At 42.7% G+C, this 20,222-nt stretch overlaps 3 protein-coding genes across 3 annotated transcripts in view; 2 read left to right on the top strand and 1 right to left on the bottom strand.

Moving 5' to 3' along the window:
- Positions 1-258: 258 nt before the first annotated feature.
- LOC109481409 (kelch-like protein 21) lies at positions 259-3,471 on the top strand. The gene is made up of 5 exons (XM_019783964.1): positions 259-299; positions 1,076-1,405; positions 1,791-1,866; positions 2,420-2,611; positions 2,952-3,471. The coding sequence occupies exons 2-5, from the start codon at positions 1,107-1,109 to the stop codon at positions 3,144-3,146; spliced, it is 762 nt and encodes a 253-aa protein (XP_019639523.1). The 5' UTR covers positions 259-299; positions 1,076-1,106; the 3' UTR covers positions 3,147-3,471.
- Positions 3,472-9,945: 6,474 nt separating this feature from the next.
- Positions 9,946-14,190, bottom strand: LOC109481389 (40S ribosomal protein S14). Its single transcript, XM_019783948.1, has 5 exons — positions 14,087-14,190; positions 12,987-13,137; positions 12,208-12,369; positions 11,067-11,143; positions 9,946-10,082 (listed from the first exon to the last, which is right to left on the bottom strand). The coding sequence occupies exons 2-5, from the start codon at positions 13,133-13,135 to the stop codon at positions 10,015-10,017; spliced, it is 456 nt and encodes a 151-aa protein (XP_019639507.1). The 5' UTR covers positions 13,136-13,137; positions 14,087-14,190; the 3' UTR covers positions 9,946-10,014.
- Positions 14,191-14,515: 325 nt separating this feature from the next.
- Positions 14,516-20,222, top strand: part of LOC109481319 (zinc finger SWIM domain-containing protein 8-like) — a 28,611-nt gene continuing 22,904 nt past the window's right edge. The window contains exons 1-2 of the mRNA XM_019783851.1: positions 14,516-14,742; positions 15,737-16,550. Of these exons, the coding sequence (XP_019639410.1) occupies positions 16,373-16,550 (178 nt within the window). The 5' untranslated portion in view covers positions 14,516-14,742; positions 15,737-16,372. The remainder of the gene's footprint in view (positions 14,743-15,736; positions 16,551-20,222) is intronic.

The raw sequence follows: 20,222 nt of genomic DNA, 5'->3' as shown, positions 1-20,222 counted from the left end.
AAAGGCGGAATTTGTTTTTCAGTCGCCTTTACGAAGTCGTCAAGTCAATTGAAATATTTCTCACCTTTATTACTTATTTATATACTGCGGAAAGTTTGCTTAAATGTCTGTTTTCGTGCTGTGTTGGTTTTCGCCAGATACCTACTATATCTGCTTGGAGAGTCAAGTTCGCGAACTTAGGACCCGCGTTATATTTAGAATATTCACGTCATCGTTGAAGCTAACAACACTGACACTAGCTGTGGGTCGGTGACGTTGGGGAGAAGTCTTCTGACCGTCGGTGATTGCACGTTCTTTTGGTAACTGCAAGGAAGCTATAACTTCCTCGGTAATTCTAAGCTTGTTCCGGTCGTGCATATACATTTACGTATACCTTGTTGGGACTTTAACGTCGAACGGACACTGAATGGCATAGTAGTATCGAGTATTGTTTCATATATTCAACTGCGCCATGCCCTACCGGCGGCATGCATGGCGCAGTTCATGTTCAACGGCCGTTGCCATTTTGAAACTAGCCTCTACCAGGCTTCGGGAGGCGGCTGGAAAGAGTAGAAATCGGCCAAATAGAGAGATAACATGGCAGGGGAGTTGGTCTGCTGGAGAGAACGGTTTGCCGCTCCCGGCAAAATGTACTCTTCACTCGAACCAACTGAAGCGAACCTCGACATGCTATCTTTCTATTTGGCCGATTTCTACTCTTTCCAGCCGCCTCCCGAAGCCTGGTAGAGGCTATTTGAAACGGTCAATGTCATGTCCCTGATCGGCCAGTGTCATTATGCTATGTTGAACGTTTTTGATAATCACGATTTCAGAACAGTCCGATCGTCCATATGACCTATCTGTTAAACGAGTATAATGAAGCAGTACCAGTGATACTAAAACAGTGCGCATGGTCACAGAACGCTGAGATTTGTACATATCCGATTGTAAGTTTTAAGAATCACTTCCTTTTAATAATTACGTTTAATGTTTTTCTAAGTGTATCTGTCATTATTGTGAAACACGCCATCTGGCCTATGGCTGCCATGTGTATTTTGACGAATAAACCTTTCATTCATTTCATATCTTCACCCAGATTCTACCGAACGATATTTCATGCAATCGAGATGGCCAGTACTGATGACGTAATGGATGACGTCACATGTGGAGAGAACGTCAGCGGCATACGTCACGTCTTCAACAGCGACGGAGAACTTTTCCTCGAAGACAAGGAACATTCCAAGAAAGTGTCTGAGACACTGAAGGACGAAAACACGCAAGGGAAATGTCTAAGTAATTGCACGTGTGAAGACAAGTCCCGTTGGCATGGAAACGCGGAGTTGGACGTTCTGAACGAGTGTAGGACGGCGGGAAAGTTGTGTGACGTTACACTGTGTGCCGGGGATGAGGAGTTTCCATGCCACAGGTCAAGTCAAGTCATATCTAACTAACATCTACTCTCACGTCTATATTTAATAATACCTACAAGTTCTGTGTATCGACAATAACATTATACTTTTTCAAAAAAGGTAATATAGTACATGTATATATATGGAACATGACTTACGTGATAATGTATATGTCTTGAGTTATATAATGACTGTATAAGCTAGAATGTACATCAGTTGGTTGAGTCAGATATAATATGATTTCTTTTAACTAAAGCGTTGGATATATACTGGCCTATGTACAGGGAAGTTTCGTCGGAACATGACATGAGTAGTGTAAAAGTATCTGAGAGTGTTTTAGGTAATGTTATATGTGCCTTCTTGGTGATCGCGTTCATAAGTGTTTCTCTTTCTTCGATGTAGGGCCGTCCTGGCGGCGACTAGCCTGTACTTCCGCCTCCTGCTTCTGGGGGACTTTAGGGAACGGCTGGAAGAAAAGGTATTGGAGTTTATAGAAAAGGTTTATTGCAAATTCGTGCCCGGAGGCTAATTGCAAATTACAAAACATAAGAGAGCAATTAAACAGAGTATAAAATAACTAAAGTCTACATGATAAAGGTAGCTGTCTAGAACTATAACTGTCTTAAACTATGTCTGAAGGGTTTGACTTCTCTTCTGTAAACCACGGAAGACGCAATGCCCCACCTTTATAGTTTATAATTAAAATCAAATTTAAACTGTTATTTGTTAGAGATGTTACTTTTACCCATGTGTGACGTCAGCACTACATCAAAGTTCGTCGGAAGTTGGTATCGCCCCCCGTCCAGGTTGAGTTGGAGAACAGTTTGATTTAAAACAAAAAAACAGGAATAGAACTTGATCTAGTTGATGTTCTAGATGTTATAGCTATTAATTGCTTTATGTACTATACATTTGCTGTGTGTGTTTTTTATGTGTATCCAGGTTTACCTGAAAAGCAGGTCAAAATGGCCTGAGTTGCAATTGCTGGTAACATAAGTAAGTGAAAGTGAAGATGGTTAATTGTTGGACAGGTGCGTCTGGAAGACGTTACGCCGGGCTCCTTGAGTCTCCTGTTGGACTACTCGTACACGGGGAGAATACGGATCACGGGTGAGACTGTGGGGGAGTTGGTGCACGCCTCCTCACTGCTACAGTTCCCTGATGTAACAGACGCCTGCTGTAGGTATCTGAAACATAATCTACGGCCGGACAATTGCGTACAGGTAACAAAAACCTCATCGTGGTTTGCTTTACTTTGGATTTATTCCTAGAACTTGTTGTGTTTTTGGCCATTAGGAAAGACACATCCTACATGTAACATGGGTACCTGGCTTCGGTTGGGGAGGTAAAAGGCAGTGGGCTCCACCTTTCAATACCGCCCTAGATCCTGCCCCTACGGTATCTTCAAAAGATCTATGGGCAACCTTTACCTTTTTTTTACCCTTTACATGTGATGAAACTTGGGACATCATTTTGAGGTCGAGTATCTCTTTAACCTTACATCAAAAATTGATTGTATTTGGACATGAATGAATTTGAATACTTAATTTTATTATCCTCCAGGTGATGAAACTTGCCGAAGACTACTACCTACCGGAACTGTCGGACCACGTGAAGAGGTTCGCCTTTGAGAACCTGCCTGCGATCTTCGTGACGAGTGACTTCGCGCAGGGCAGTCTGCGGGACGACCAGAACGTGCTGAGGCTGCTGAAACAGGCCATGTCTGTAGCACGGGACAGGTGCTCCTGTCTACAGTAGGGTTTAACGTTTTACAGACAATATTTAACAAGGTGGGGGGATAGAACCATGGCAGAGGACTTTTGGAGTCTCCTAAAAAAGTACTGTACTTGTTGTAGTGAAGTATAGACTAACGATTGACCACGATTGATAACGATTTTGGAGTCTCCTAAAAAAGTACTGTGCTTGTTGTAGTGAAGTATAGACTAACGATTGACCACAATTTTAATGCTGCAATACTGTTACAGGATCTTCCAGTAGGGACTACACAAGTATGATATATTCATCATAGATCCTACACTTGTAGCTGTAACTAAAAGGCAAGGCCTGCGATTTGTATTTTTCTGTTCAAATTTCATTTAATTGTGCTGTATTTTCAAAACAAATATTCAAAATAAATTACAATACGTTTTTAATAGATAAATAGCGTCCTGTCCCCCGTATAATGGCACGGTCCCAAAATGGGCGGTTATCTGAATAACCGCGCACTTTTTAGGTTTTGGCCTGATAACCCATGGGAAATGGAGCCTTCTGATGAGGGCCTGCAAGGGGGGGGGGTAGTGATTACGCCATTACGCAAAATTTTCGCCGTCTATTACGAATTACGTTAAAGTCTCAGAGCTGATTACGACTTTACGATTTGCGGCTAATGTACTATTACGAATTACGTTGATTTTTGCGGAGGCTGCCTACGTCTAAAACGGCCTGATTACGCCTTACGAAAAAGGGCTTGCAGGCCCTCTCTGATTAGTCGAAGGCTAATAACCGGAGGATGTACTATTTCACCACATCGCTAAATGTCGCTGTTCATGTTGCCGTTGCAAGACCCGGATGAACGACCTACATTCTGTGTACAAGGCAAGGTGAATTCCAGCTCAGGTACGTACCACGCATGCCTCAGCATCAGCAATGTTATGAGTAATAGGTATAGAGTCACAGAACAATATTATAGCTAAAAGTACAAAGGACAAAGGTTATAAATCTAATTGTGCTTTGACCCTCTGTTCAACAATATTTAGTAGTCAAACTGACCCCGCCCCTCTCCCTCCTCTTTGGACTTACAAGAATTTCTTTTCTGTATGAACAATGCAAGGCTAAGTTTCTTGCTTATTAATTACCAGTAGATGGTTGCCAAATCTTAACGTTTGTTCTCTGGAGTGTTTCTACTGTGTCGCCTTCATTTTTTGCCAGCCGAAGGCTGGATATAGAAAATTGTGGCTTTGAGGGGGGCCTGCATGAGGGGTCCCGACAACGCTCTACGCTGAATTCGGAAACCCTAGATTACGCTTGACGATAAATTCCAAGTGGATACAACGCATTACGTAGAATTAAAACGGCGAACACGCTCTACGCAAAATGCGCCAATTACGCTCTAGTTTGAATTAGAGCGGTCCGTCTACGCTCTACGTAGAATTATAAATAAAAACGGTCCATTTACGCTCTACGGAAAAGGGCCCCTAGGCACGTTGGTATGTCATGGTAGTTGATACAGTCAAGGACATTATACTGTCCTTGGTACAGTGAACCAATTCACAAACCATTTATAGGCCATGTCATGCTATGCCATACTTGACTGTGGTCTTTCATGAAGAAAGCACCTAAAATTGACTATATTTAATTCACATTCCCATATACATACATACAACTGTTACAAGTGCGGTTTACTAAAAATGTGTATCTGCTCTTAATACATGAAAGAAGAATATTGTTTATTTTTAGCAACTGCATTAATTACGTAGATCACTGGTAACATTTCAGAATGCATAGACGGGCCCCACAAGCCCTTTTCCGTAGAGCGTAATGGCCGTTTTAATTCTACGCAGAGCGTAGACGGACCACTCTAATTCAACGTAGAGTCAGGCGCATTTTGCGTAGAGCGTATTCGCCGTTTTAATTCTACATAATGCGTTTATCGTAAAGCGTAATCGAGAGGTTTCCAAATTCAGCGTAGAGCATTGTCGGGACCCCCTTGCAGGCCCCCATAGAAGAGCAACGTGAGCCATGTGGATCGATCGGTAAGCTCCGCACTTCGAGGGTTCGATCCCCGATGTTCAATCAATCAATCAATCAATCAATCAATCAATCAATCAATCAATCAATCAATCAATCAATCAATCAATCAATCAAAAATGGTTTATTGCTAAAAATCACGAACATTGCAGCAGAAAGCTGAATTGCGTTCAAAGATGTACAACGGATCCGTCAATCATTTTAAAAACGTTAACAACTACACAATCTCGGAGTCCAATTGTCGTAGTAGAATTGCACATTGAAAAATATCTACACGATAAAACATACATTTAGCTTAGTGAAATTCGAATTTTGGCGTTCCTTGTTAATTTTCTTTTTAACATCCGTTATTACCTCCATGAAAAATGGAGGCATTGTTTTTGGCGTGTCTGTCTGTGTTTGTGTGTGTGTCTGTCTCTGTGTGTGTGTGTGTGTGTCTGTGTGTTTGTCTGTGTTTCGGCACATTTGTAGTCAGCATAACTTCATAACCCCTTTATGGATTATGATGATATTTGGTATGTTGGTAAGTCTTAGGAAGACAAAGGTCAAGGTCAAATATTTTGACTTTGTTTTGGTTGACATGTCTTGTTTCTAATGATTGACTACTAGTACTTCTTGTTCTCTTTGTTCATATTATTTATTATCTCTATGTTTAATTATTTGATTGTCTATGTCCTTTGTAACTTGTTCTATTGGGCTACCTTGGAAATCAGTTGTCTTAAACTAAAGGTACCACCCAACTGTTTTTAACCCTTGTCCTGCTGAGCGCAACATTTGTCGTTCTGTACATACAGTACCATCTGTATAGGTACGGTTTGGGGGTATTTCTCGTGCAACGCATCACACCGCAGCGAAACGCAACAAATGCGGAAGTAACTATGCCTCTGCAGGGCAAGAAAATTTGGGGGTCTATGATCTATTTAAGACCTGAAATTATTGAAAAATATTGTGCCAGGAATGCCAGCAGGACAAGATCAATAAATAAATAAAGTAAATAAATTCTGCCGAACTATATTTCCAGACGAGATGGCCAGTGGTGAAGACGGGATGGATGACAGCGTAAGTCTCACCAAGAACAGCGCCGGAGAAGTCTTACTCGAAGACAAGAAACATTGGAAGATACTATCGGAGTACTTGAAGGAGAAGGATGAAAACTTGCTTGTCAGTCTTCGCGAAGAAGCTCCGAGTGAGGACAAGTCAGGTTGCCATCAGTTGGAGGTTTGTAACATTGTAACATTGGGGGGTAGTGGTGCATACCTAAACCAAATTTTAGGTTCAGGTCCGGATTCAAGTTTAGAGGTTTAGGTTCAGTTCCGGACTTGCAAGTCTGGACCTAAACCCATGGCATATGCAAAATTGCATGTTGGCAACCTTGTCAGGGTGAAACTTTGGCCACATAACATGGAGGCCGGTACTTGACGATGCCCGATGGCAATGTTTTCTTCATTTTGCAGCAAAGATTTTGCAATCTACGGAAGGTTTTAGGTGGTTTGGAAAGAAAAGGGTGTGTGAAATGGTCTTTTATGGTAATAAGTCCGGACTCGGTTCTTGACTTTTAGGTTTTTTTGGACTTGAACCTAAACATTCTTACAAGTCCGGATCCAAGTCCAGTGAACGGGTATGCATCACTATTGGGGGGTTTATAGGCACTACCAACTGACCCAGCCGATGGGTCTAGACCTTTTCGGGGGCCCGCAAGCCCTTTTCCGTAGAGCGTAATCAGCCGTTTTAATTCTACGTAGAGCGTAGACAGACCGCTCTAATATTTTTGCGTAGAGCGTATTCGGCGTTTTAATTCTACGTAATGCGTTGTGGCCACTTGAAATTTATCGTATTAAAACGTAATCGAGAAGTTTCCGAATTCAGCGTAGAGCGTTGTCGGGACCCCCCTTGCAGGCCCTCCTTTTCGGCCGAGTGGTTAGAGCGTCGGATTTTGAAGCTGGTGCCCGGGAGGTCGTGGGTTCGAACCCCGGCCTGGGACCAGGTTTTTTTTGTTTGTTTCTACTGCTCGCCTCTGTTTCTTGTAGTGGTTCCCGCACCGGCCCTGGGAGTTCTGGCAAAGAGTGCCGCTCCAGGGATGTCGAGTTCGGAAGATTCGAGGACGAATCTTGGGAAGAAAAGGGGGAGCAGTTTAACAGTGGGGAGTTTATAGGGGCTACCAACTGACCCTGCCGATGGGTCTAGACCTTTTAGCCGAGTGGTTAGAGCGTCTGTGCTCGGGAGGTCGTGGGTTCGAACCCCGGCCCGGGACCCGGGTTTTTTAATCTGTTTCTAAGTTGCTCGCCTCTGTTTCTTACAGGTTCTAAACGAGTGGAGGAAGACGGGAAAGTTGTGTGACTTCACGCTAGTTGTCGGGGATCAGGACTTTCCCTGCCATGTGGCCGTCTTGTCGGCAAGTAGCAACCACTTCGGCTATCTCTGCCGTTACTACAAGGAGGATGCAACTCCTGAGGAAAAGGTATCATCGTTAATGAAGAAAATCAAACTCTTTTTTTAGATGATATACCAGCTATATACTGATACAGAAGCTGGTGTGTTACGCCGAAGGGCGGCTATACCGGCTATACTGATACAGAAGCTGGTGTGTTACGCCGAAGGGCAGTTATACCGACTATACTGATACAGAAGCTGGTGTGTTACGCCGAAGGGCGGTTATACCGGCTATACAGATACAGAAGCTGGTGTGTTACACCGAAGGGCGGTTATACCGGCTATACAGATACAGATGCTGGTGTGTTATGCCGAAGGGCGGTTATACCGGCTATACTGATACAGATATAGATGACGAAGTATTGCAAAGAAAAAAAGTCAACCCAAATTACATACAATTTCTTCATGGAGATGTCGAGAGTAGACGTCGAGAGTAGAGATTGGTTTTCCCCATTTTCCCATGTTTTTTTGTCTTGCCCACTCGACTTAAAATGGTTTCCAACTGGTAACAGCCAGTGAGGACAGATTTTTGTTGACATGAGACTTAAAAAGTTTAAGGAAACAATCATGTGGTAGCTAGTTCCATAGTGATGTTGTTCTAGGAAAGCATCTAGTATTCTTCATCAACATAAGTATTGATGGTTGTTTGTTTTACAGCGGTATGGCCCAATGGATGATGAATTTTCGGCAGACATCATAATTCAACTGCTGGACTTCTCATACACGGGGAGAGTACTGATGACGTACGAGACCTGCTTTCGGTTTCAGTTCAATCGCCTGTTGGAAATTGCGCCTGATTCATTTCACGAAATCTGGAAAAAGTGGTGCATGTAACATGTGTTGGTAGTTAGGATCATTAACATATAGACTAACACGCATGCGCAACAAGAGAGAAGACAGAAAGACCCTCACAGACAAGGATGTCTGGTGAGCGACTGAGAAATAAACAGGTTAATGTCAGGGATATCAGGTAAATAGAAGAAGAAGGTCTCCCGTGCTCTTGCCCGAGCGTAGGGTGGTGCCCATCTCCATTTCTGTAGCCTTTGGGCGACACACAATTGTGCAAGGCACTACAGCAGGGGGTTAGTCTGCTGGTAGTGCTGTGTGTTTGACCTTCCCACACTCTTTCTCATATGTGCTGAGTCCTAAGCAGAGAAAGTGTGTACCATTTTTAAAGTCTTTGCTTAATTGGTATGACCCGGCCAGGGTTTGAACTCCTGACCTCCCGGGTAAATAGGTTGCCTGATATCCCTTTATATCTTATTACTGATATGACTTTTAGAATTGTATTTTATCATGTAGTTATGAATTTTATACTTGGATTTTAAAGGCGGATCTGTAAGCAATGACACAATTCAGGTGTTGATTTTATATTATACCTGCTATGTCATTGGTAATAAAATCTGAATCTAAACAACCAGATTTGAGAATTCTGGCCTGGTGTTCAGTTAATGGATTTCTACCCTGAGGTAGAAGGACACTCCAAAATAAGACAGGAACTGTCGCAGTACAGAAGCCCAATGTCGTTTTTATATGATTGTGAAGTTTGTGTAATGTTTTGTTTTGTGCTATTCAGGGTTCTAGCTAGCACTAAGTAGCGTAGGGGCCCCTACGCTATAATTTTGACCCCCTATGCTAAATTTCCCCCCCTACACTATATTTTCAATACAGCATAGGGGCATTGTGACTGTATTTCTTGTTCAAGAATGCCAGATCAAATGTGAAAAATTACCAATCAAGGATACATTGTACATACCTTAGAAATAACATTTTTTCCCTTTGGGTATCCCTCAGATGGCCCCTTTTTTAGCTCAAATTTTTAAAAGCTCCACACCACGGAAGTAGGGCCCATTGATAGTACGCTAAAATTACATCTTAGCTAGAACCCTGCTATTGTTGGAATCCAGGATGATAAGACTAATGCCAAAGTAATGGATATCCCAATAAAGTATCAATTAATTACCCTGATGAAGGCAACAGTGCTCATTGAAAATTTGATCTCTCTGTACATGTACTTATATTTAGACAAAATGCAACATTTTACTACAGTGTATAACTAGTATAAGGCCACACCAATTTAATTTGTTGTTTCTCGGATTCGCGCTGTCCGTTTTTCCTGATTTGCAAAAAAAATGTTTCATTAAAAGTTCTAAATCTATTGTTTTAATTATAAACCAGCCTGGTGTGTTGACTTTATGGCTCATATCGTAACATTTCTGGCCTTCATGGGGTGCCTTGGCCTGTTTTTTTTGTTTTTTTTCCGTCCCGTCGCTTAGCATTTTTTCTAAAAAAATCTGAGAAACAACAAATTAAATTGGTGTGGCCTAACTACCAAAGTTATAAAGATCACAACAGAAGTTAAATACATGATACGACCAAGTGGTGTACAGAAGTGTGTTTATTTCCCTCTGGATGTTATAACGAGCGTAACGAGTAACGAGGCCGGCGTCTACAGACGGCGACCGCGACGTCCACCGCTCCTCCTGGTGCTGTCTGATGGGATCGGCGTCACATCCTCTGTAACACGGGAGTACAGGGGTTAATACTTGTGCTAACACAGGAATACAAGGGTTAAAATATGTCCAGTATAACACTGTACCACAGGAATACATGGGTTAACATTTGTCATGTGTCCCTTGAGGGAATACAAGGGTTAATATTTCCCTTGTAAGACAGGAATACATAGCCTCCTTCGCAGTCTTGTTGGGCGTCGGCGTTATTTTTTTTCTGTGAGCGACGCGAGTAATATGCGGCCGCGAGGGACGATTTGCTGCCGAGGGAGTTTTTGCCGCGGAGAGAATGTTTTGCGCGGACGATGCCCAACAAGACTGCGAAGGAGGCTAGGAATACAAGGGTTAAAATATGTCCAGTATAACACTGTACCACAGGAATACATGGGTTAACATTTGTCATGTGTAACACGGGAATACAAGGGTTAATACTTCCCTTGTAACACAGGAATACAAGGGTTAATATTTCCCTTGTAACACAGGAATACAAGGGTTAATATTTCCCTTTTAACACAGGAATACAAGGGTTAATATTTCCCTTTTAACACAGGAATACAAGGGTTAATACTTCCCTTGTAACACAGGAATACAAGGGTTAATATTTCCCTTGTAAGACAGGAATACAAGGGTTAATATTTCCCTTGTAACACAGGAATACAAGGGTTGACATTTTGGTACAAATGCTAAAATTTATCAAAACACATCGTCATCAAGCACAAAGGGTTAAAATTTGTTCTATGTAACACAGGAATACAAGGGTAACAATATTCAAATACTGGTGATTACAGCAACAAATTCAAGTTCTAGTGCTGGTTATATCAGGACTTCTCTTTTGGAAGCAAAGAAAGAGGAAAATCGCGTTTTTTTGCTGTAGGTTCTCCGATTTTAAGACAAGAATAGCTTTTTGTTAACCCGTAAATATGGGAAATTTGGAGTCAGGTTTTTGTATATACAAACATGTCGTGAAATTAAAAGGATCAACTGTCCTTACCGATACGGCCGATCTTCATGCCTGATCTAGCCAGCGCTCTAAGGGCGGACTGGGCACCAGGGCCAGGGGTCTTGGTCCTGGAAGGATTAAAATACATCAGTTAAAATAATCAGTGGAGGGTCCAAACCCCGTGGCCGCCCTAGGAGGAAATGGTACGACAACGTACGGGAGGACCTCCACCACCTGAACTTAGATAAAATCAACCCACAGGACAGAGACAAGTGGCGTGCTGCCATCAAGCCCCAGATGTATTGTGCAAGCACGTCTAACCCTTGGAAGACAGGGGAACAACAGACGATAAACCGGACAGTAAGTGAGTGAGAGTGAGTTATGAGACATCACAACAGCTGAGTAGTCAGAAATGCTCAAAGGGCCACTCAAGGCCAAAATACATACATTTTGGAGTGAATTCTGAACCTGAATATTTCTTTTTTTTTTTGCTTTTGCAAATCAGAGAAAATCAGAACCAATTGATGAAACTGAAAACTAAAATAAAACAAAAAGGAACTTATACTTCACAAACGTCTGTAAATAGTATTTGATTCTTATGTGTTTTCCATATGTCTTTCGGATTTTCTTCTAGTGAGAGGTCTACCCGTGTACCATGCATAGCATAGGTTTTTGGTGCCCATTTCCATTTCTGTAGCCCTTGGGCGACACACAGTTGTGCAGGGCACTACAGCAGGGGGCTGGTCTGCTGGTAGTGCTGTGTGTTTGACCTTCCCACACTCTTTCTCATATGTGCTGAGTACTAAGCAGAGAAAGAAGTGTGTACCATTTTTTAAAGTCTTTGGTATGACCTGGCCGGGGTTTGAACTCACGACCTCCCGGTTACAAAGCGAGCACTCTACCAATTGAGCTAGCCTGAAACAAATATTGTGTTTAACTATATCCACCACTCTGGAAGATTTGACCAATCTCATTAATGTTATGCTATAGGTATTGGTGCGCCAGCCACTTTCATTTTATGTTTATGTTATACTTTATGTCCTCTTTATGTTTACATTTGTATTATGTTTTATGAGCAAGGGATTCACATAAGCACAACAAGTGCTTCCTATCCAATGCTCAAAAATCCATGTGAATAAAATAAAATAAGCAAATAAACAAATGAAGATATAAGAATAAAACAGAAACCCACTTGTTCCCGCCGGTGGCCCTCAGCTTGATGTGCAGCGCGGTGATGCCGATTTCTTTACAGCGAGTAGCGACGTCTTGAGCTGCCAACATAGCGGCGTAGGGGGACGCCTCGTCACGGTCAGCCTTGACCTTCATTCCACCCGTCACAAGGACAATCGTCTCTCTGGGAGGGAGAAAACATCAATCAATCAATCTACATGATTATAGAAACAACTCACAGACAAGTCTGAATTGTATCTTGAAAGTTCATCTGTGTTGGTAGTAGTCATTATGAAACAAGTTTGAACTGTAATGGCCAACACAAAAAATTGGGTCGAATAAAGTCTGAATTGTGTTGTTCGTACAAGTCTGAGGAAGGCTTTACAAATGATTCAACATATAAATGATTACGCAAGGTCTTAAGTCAATAACCGAGTTAATAAAACTCAATCAAATTCATGTACATTAAAGATAGATAGATTGAGCACATTACTGTAGGCTGTGAAACTTTACCTGTGGTTTCATTTTGTGGTAGGAGGGAGGCTGTCAGTGTTTAAAATTTGTGGTTTAGTCAATTCTTTAGTACAGTAGCCAAAAAGGAAAATATAAACTCAATGTTATGATTTCATGGTGAGGTTTGGGCGAAAATTTGAGAGAATAAAATCTGAGAGATCTCTTTAAACCTCTTACACCTACCATCTATCGAGGATGACTAACATTAACAACAGCACCTACCCAGCTATGGTAGCCACTTGGCACCAAACTTGCATTGGTTAGCGGTTCGACTAGCCTATAGCTTACCTTCCGGAGAGATCTGTGACGTGGCAGAATGTGTCGTTGAATGAAGCAAAGATGTGGGCGACGCCGAAAACATTCTCGCCCTCGGCGACCTGCGGCCCCAGAGAGATGACCTGTTCTTCCTTCTCCTTCTTACCCTTACGGGGAGCCATGTCTGGGTACAGGGGGGAGAAAACATGTGTCATGGTCAGTACAGGGGAGAGAAATACATTCTTACCCTTACGGGGAGCCATGTCTGGGGGACAGGGGAGAGAAAACATGTGTTATTGTTGGTACAGGTGAGAGAAACACCACATACTAGTACTTCTCTTCTTCTAACCCTTATACATGTAGTTATTATACAGGCCATGGCTGAGGTAGGGGGAGAGAAAACATAATGTCATGCTCAGTTCAGGGGAGAGAATTACAATTTACATATGTACTTCTGCATCAGCCAATTTGATTGTGAGCCTCCTTATATTTTCACGCATGAAATTTTATAAAAACTCTCAGTCTGACTAAAGTGACCCCCTGTCCACATAGACCAGGTTTTATCAGCCCCCCCCCCCGAAAAAACATGCCAGGTAAACATCAAATTTCATCATCTAACATGTAATGTGACCGAAAAATTATGATCATACAGATTGGAGGTAAAAAGTTTTATTAAGAAGAAAAGATGGGTCAACTTCGTGATAATTTTATGTACAGTATCTTCTTTCTTTCAACACTTCTTCTCATGTGTGTGTAAGAGGGGGAGGGCGCATGTTAATGAAGTTAGTGAAAACGTAGTGTGTTTTGCTGACATTCAGGATTATGAAAATCAATGTATCGGGAGAAAAATCATCACACACTGGTTATGTTCTGCTTACTATAGAGGTACGATCACATCTCCACTTGGTATTACGTTGATCATATGCGTTTTGGCTTTCAACAGGAAGATGTTGTCAGTACGTACTACGATCGCTAAATTTGTGTTTAACAGCATTTATCTACGATACTGCAGCAAAATGGCTCCACTTTCACATACGGCAACGTTTTTATAACGTGTGGTGATAATTTGTTATGAGAAGTTCTTTCTCTGTACGGAGGATTGCGGCGGATAAAACGACGCCTCACACACTTACTTGCTCACAAGATGGCGAAGTCCGGTAAAAGAGGCTGAAATCTCGCTCACGTTTTCCGACGTGCGAGATTCTGCGAGATTCACGGGGCAAAGGTTATGTTTTTGGGTGCAAAGGTCATGGGCTTGATTTTGAATTTTATCTGGGATTTTCCCCTTTTTTGAACACCTAGGTACATCCAGGAGCACTTGCATTATACATAAATGAATGCAGTATCGTTTGGGGTACAGTTTAAGGCCTAGTCGGTGAATTTTCACGGGAATTCCACAGAAAAATCACGTGATAGAAGAAGGGTGTGTTGAGGGTTTACAAGGTGTGGTGTTTCAAGATATCAGCCAAACATGTTCAACAACGGTTAAGATGTTAGATGATCTATTATCTTCTTCTTCGTGAAGCTTTTCTTCTTTTAGGTGTTGAATGCTTGTTCTCTATCTGCGTTGCGAATTTCCAATTGTGTCGCCAAACCGGTGCCAATCCCTTCATGCGGAGCCTCCCATCTGCCATGTTGCCTTTGTTTTGCTGGGCCAGGTGGGAAGAGAGGATTGTGAGGAAAGACCGAGGAGGACGGAAGAAACCAAGCTTTCTCCCGCGCACTTGGGGCCTGAATCACCCCGGAAGGGCGGGATCCTGCCTCCACAGTCCCCCAAGCAACCTTCCAGGTACGTTCTATCCACGTGCGGCGCAAATTCTTGGAGTTTTCGGTGAGAAATCCGGACACGGTTTGCCAGAGATCGAACCTTGAGAACGCACGACATGATGATGAAAGTTCAGTGCCCGAGTGTTGTGGGGCGCCGCGACCTTACCCAGTATGTCACACCGACATCCTCTGAAATATTTTTCATGTGAGGCAGTTTGCAATGTCGCTGTCTACGTGTCTTTCTTTTCGGACAAGGTCGCATATTTTGGCTGACAAAAACAGACGACAGCGATGTCGTATTTTCTCGCCAAGGATCCAGCTCTTTTTGTTTGTTGTAACGTTGCATGCAACATCAGTTGTGGCTAGGTGTTGTTGTTGTTTTGACTAGTGTTACTTGGCAGAGTTTTATGCTGATTTTATGTTGAAAAAACATCCGTTGTTGCTTTCTGAATGATGCACAGCCTCATATAATAACAGATTTATTTTGTTGGTGTTTCTTTTTGTGTAAGACGCAAGTAATTTATTGAGTCCTGTACATGTTTTGTGTTCCCCTGTCCATCCTAAAAACAGACGACCCAGGGTACCACTGCACTTTTTTCGGGGGTATAATATTGATTTTTACAGAGCCAGTCCTGCTATGCAGTCCACAGGAGACAGGTGAAAGCATAAAGTGGCTAGCCTGGGTGCCAGACTGTCTCCAGGGCCAACACTTGATGTACAGGCCAGCTCCTCAGCTCCAGGGCCAACACAGTCTAGCTCCTCGGCTCCAGGGCCAATATCCTCCCAACAAAATTACACCACAGCCCCCCAGAGTTAGACCATGAGTGCTGGTAACTTGGGGCCTAGTGTGCTAGAATTGGGTCTGGCATCCAGGCTATAAAAAGCGGCTCACGCCGTCTTGCGATAAAGGGAACAAGGTCCAAAGAGCAACTCTCCGTCCCATCCTGTCCATTGTCTGAACAACAACAAAGCAAACATCCTGACATGCATACGTGTTTCTCTCCCCTCCCCTACAGGCATTTCTACTGCATGGAACAACCTGGACTGACTCAAGACCCAGGAATGGCACGGGGAAGGTAGAACTCTGGAAAGAAACCTGTTCGTCGCTTTTTTAAACTGAAGGGAGACCCCATGTATTGTTTGAACTAAAGGCACGTTGACCTGTGACCCAACAGTATAACACACTACACCAGGGTTGAGAACAAAGGTTGAAGACCAAGGAATGGCCCAGACAAGTCAGAACTTGTGAAAGGAAGGAAACTGCTCCTTTTAGAAAAGAGTTCCCCTGTGGTGTGACCTGCCAGGTGTAAGGTACACAAGGGGCAAGCACTGATCTAGGAGAGGTTTTGAAGGAAGTAGACCAAAGAATGGCCCAGGAAAGCTAGAAACTGTAAAAGAAAACTGCTCCTTTATGAAAAGAGGTCCCTTATAGTGTTTGAAGGGACTGTAACTTGTGACCTACTGCTGTAAACTACACAAGGAGTAAGCCAAGAGGTTGTGAAGTTTGAAGATCGAGGAATGGCCCAGAAAAGCAAGAACTTTTAAAAGAAAACTGCTCTTCTGGTGGTTTGAAGACACAGTAGCCTGAAGTGCTGTGGTGTAACATACACAAGGATCGAGTTGAGAAGGGAGAGGGGAGGTCCTCCGGAACGATGGACTTCATGTTCGCTGGAGGAGAATGGGATGAGGGGGAGAGATTCTCCTTCGAAGACAGCGACCGTTTCGAGGAGGATTCGCTGTGCTCGTGGATCAGCGAGCCGGAGAGTCTGTGTAACAACTGGCGGGGATGGAAGAGGCAGAACGGGAACCAGGGAGCCCTGTCTGCTCAGGGTAGGTCTTACACTGTTACAGTTAACCCTCAGCCTGCTAAGGTAGCTGTTTGGCACCAGATTTGTACTGGGTAATAATATGACTCATGAGGTTGGGCAGCAGGGAGAAGGTTAACTTATAATATAAACTTAGCCATTCAGGCTCGCCTCAAGCAATTTAAGTTTGCCCACTTTGGACTTTAAAAAAAATCTTGAGACAATTGTCATTGGGCTTAAGCCTTTCTATTTTGTCAGATTTTCAATTGGACTCGGAGTTAGGCCAAGAAAATATGTCAAAAAGCTTTTAAAAAAGGGGGGGGGGATTTAAGCTACATGTGCTGCATTTTGTCTTTTCCAGATACAAATTTTTGTCTGGAACTTCATTTCCTGAAACGTAAGGTTTGATACACCTCTATGGGTTTATATATTCCTATGAGAACCAACAAATCAAATTGGTAGGGCCTAAATCTTGTATCCAAGTGTAGGATGTGACTCATGAGTAAAACTGGTGCCATTGCCTGCTCAGCTGCAAAATACAGGAAACTGAGAGGATGGTGCTAGAAAAAAGGGCTTCCTGTAAATAACTACCCCATTGTTTTTCCTGATCATGAAAACTATGTAACTTGAGTCACTCTTCCAGTCATCCAACTGAACATTCAGGGTGTAGAATTTATTTTGGAAACAGGTGCACGTTACCTAAACTTTAGGTGCACAGAAAAAAAAGTAGTTGTGAGCACAAGATAAAGCAGAATATTCTGACACTTCAACGTTGAGAATATGCTAAAGATACTTACAGTTACAAGACAATAGTAATTAGTATCCTTTATCCTTACAACAATCTTCCACACATATCTACTGTAAGGTACACCTGCTGCGTCAAAAAATAAGTGTACGGCTCAAATTTCAGGCACACAGGAGTGTATATGCACCCTGTATTTTGAGTCAGTTTGAGAATGCAACATAATTTTTTTTCTTCTTCGAATCTAATGCTTTATAATGTATGTTAAGAATATGCTGTATAGTAGTAATACAATAGTACCCTTATTTTTTTTAGTACTTACATACTTAACCTTCACAAATGCTGAATGCTTATATTTAAAATGTTGCCGAGAATGTCTGTCTCGGTGCTTTGTGGTTTGGTTTTGCCGTGAAATCTGCTTTGTGTCTCGTCCTGGCCGTCAGGTTGGCGTGTCGGAGTGATCAATATTATTCATGCACAGGTGCAGACGGACCAGACTTAGCCTGCATTCCTAAACACTGCCCTACATTACAGCTCGTAGAACAGTCAGTACAGAATCAAAGCGTGAAAATTGTGCTTGAACTATCATACAGGGCTCAAAATTCATTTTTGGGAATAGGTGCACTGGTGCACCCAACTTAAAAATTTAGGTGCACACAAATTTTTTTGGGTGCACCATATAATTAAACAAAACCTAATTACAGATCTTACTGCTCTCCTTATACTTAAGTTTATACTATATAGGCTAATGAATCTGGAATGGGAGATAACTTTTGAAAATCTTAAAGAAGTGCTCTTTCTGACATTTAGATGCCAAGAATATCCTGTATGCTATTATACATTTAATATGTAAAAATACCTACAAAAAATTTGGGTACACTGGTGCACCCACAGAAAAAAATTAGGCGCACAGCTCCAATTTTAGGTGCACTAAGGTGCACATGCACCCAGTTTTTTGAGCCCTGATCATGACATAGTATTAGAAACATCATGAAATACCAGAGTGGGTTATTCTTTAGACTTTACAAAATGATTTTTTATACATGCATGGCACAGGTGTAACAAAGGAAGCAAGGTTCTAGTTTTACCTCAAACGATAAATCAATGAAATTGATAAATAATAATTGAAAAATGTAATTGGAGTTCGTATCTCGTTGTCACCAAATGTAGTTCGGCTGTTCATTCGATAGCTTTAGACAAAGATTTTTTTAGCCTTTAGGATATACATGTCTCAGGTTTAGGTGCAGTGTAATTCAAGAGGCCTTAGCTGTCTTACTGTGAGTGTGAAGCAGGTGTGTTTTGGGGCCGAAGCTGCTTGTAAAATCTCATAAATACAGATAGTGATATCTTTTATACGACATGGGAAAACTATAGATTATACCATATACATGTAGGAGCCTGCCTGTCCATCCCACCTACAGTACAGATCGCGGGATAAGCATCATCGGGATTCGGGATTTTGCGGGATATCCCGCGGGAGTTTGCGGGATATCACGCGGGAGACTGCGGGATATCACGCGGGAGTTTGCGGGATATCACGCGGGAGATTGCGGGATATCCCGCGGTATTCTTTCGGGAGGCCTGTCGTGTCCCGCGTACCGCGTAGCGAAAAAACTTGGTGCGAGACCCCGAAGTCTGCCGCGGCTCGGAACGGCGATGGCGGCGTGTCAAATGTTTATTTTTACGTCCTGCCCGGCGATCTGTGCCGGGCCGATGGAGTCTGACGCCAGTCAACTTTGCTACAATTTTGCTACAATTTTGATGGTGTTGAAGCATAGGAATGTACGAAAATAATGTGTATAAGGTGTTTCTCACGCGGTCATAGTTATTATAAAACTGCTACTTTTTTTTCTAAAGACTATTGTTCAGCGCAAACTTTAACTTTAAGAAACTACCGTGAATGAATACAATGTAACGTGTAGTAATCCCTCCGTCTCCGGTAAATTCGGCAAGATTGTTACCAAGAAATAAAAATTATGAGGCGTACCGGCAGTAGTTTGTGGTTGTGTTTCATAATCTTGTAGCTGTTGTCTTCTCATGGGTAGCTTGCGTCAAGAGGTCTCCGTATTAGTATTAAGAATTGCGACAATTAAAAGTTTGCCCATCAAAATCCCGGGGCGTGCGTCTCCCCCCTCCCCAAAAACTCTTGCATTAACAACGACCATGTCCATAATTAATTTCGATAGATTGCTATCACCCTGAAAGCAAGTACTTCCACGCGGCTGGCAAAGTTTCTTTCGGTAGGAAAACATTCTACTTCTGTCAGCTTCTGTCGATTTTTAACAGAACAAGGCTATAAACTTAGCGCACGTCCAAGACACGGGAGAACCCGAAAATAAATAAACACGGGAGAACCCGAACTAAACGTGTTTATGCAAAATTTGACGCAAATTAATTCGTTCTCAGACCATAAAACTTGAAATTCACTCGGTACACTCCGTGGAACTAGCCTCCTCACATGTGAAAAACGTTGTTTTGGGATGAAATTGGGATATAAGAAAATTACAATGCCGCATGCCGGCCGTGCAGGGCGGAAAAAGAAGCTACAATCCGACGTACGTATAACAATCGTCAGGCGGTGTTTCTTTGGGGCGGCGCATCTGACTCAACTCTTTGAATTCGCGGCCCAGCTGGTGGGCGGGTCCCCGTCTGCGCGCTGTGATTGGCGCGCCAGAACGCCACGTGGTCAGGCGGCGCCGGGGAGTCTGCCAGCGCCGCTGCTGGCGACGTGCGGTTTCTATGGCGACGCGGCGTGGGAACGCCCGGCCCAACACTGGGGGTCTGCATGCCCTTTTTCGTAAGGCGTAATCAGGCGTTTTTTAATTCATTGTCTTCGTAAACCGTAGGCAACCTTCCCTAAAATCAACGTAATTCGTATCAGTACATTAGCCGCAAAGCGTAAAGTCGTAATCAGCTCTGAAACTTTAACTTTATAGCGAAAATTTTGCGTAATTC

Source organism: Branchiostoma belcheri, unplaced genomic scaffold, assembly GCF_001625305.1.
Source record: "Branchiostoma belcheri isolate BF01 breed outbred unplaced genomic scaffold, Haploidv18h27 scaffold55, whole genome shotgun sequence".
Classification (NCBI taxonomy): domain Eukaryota; kingdom Metazoa; phylum Chordata; class Leptocardii; order Amphioxiformes; family Branchiostomatidae; genus Branchiostoma; species Branchiostoma belcheri.
Note: the sequence above shows the minus strand (reverse complement) of the source record. Positions and strands in the feature narration are given on the sequence as shown.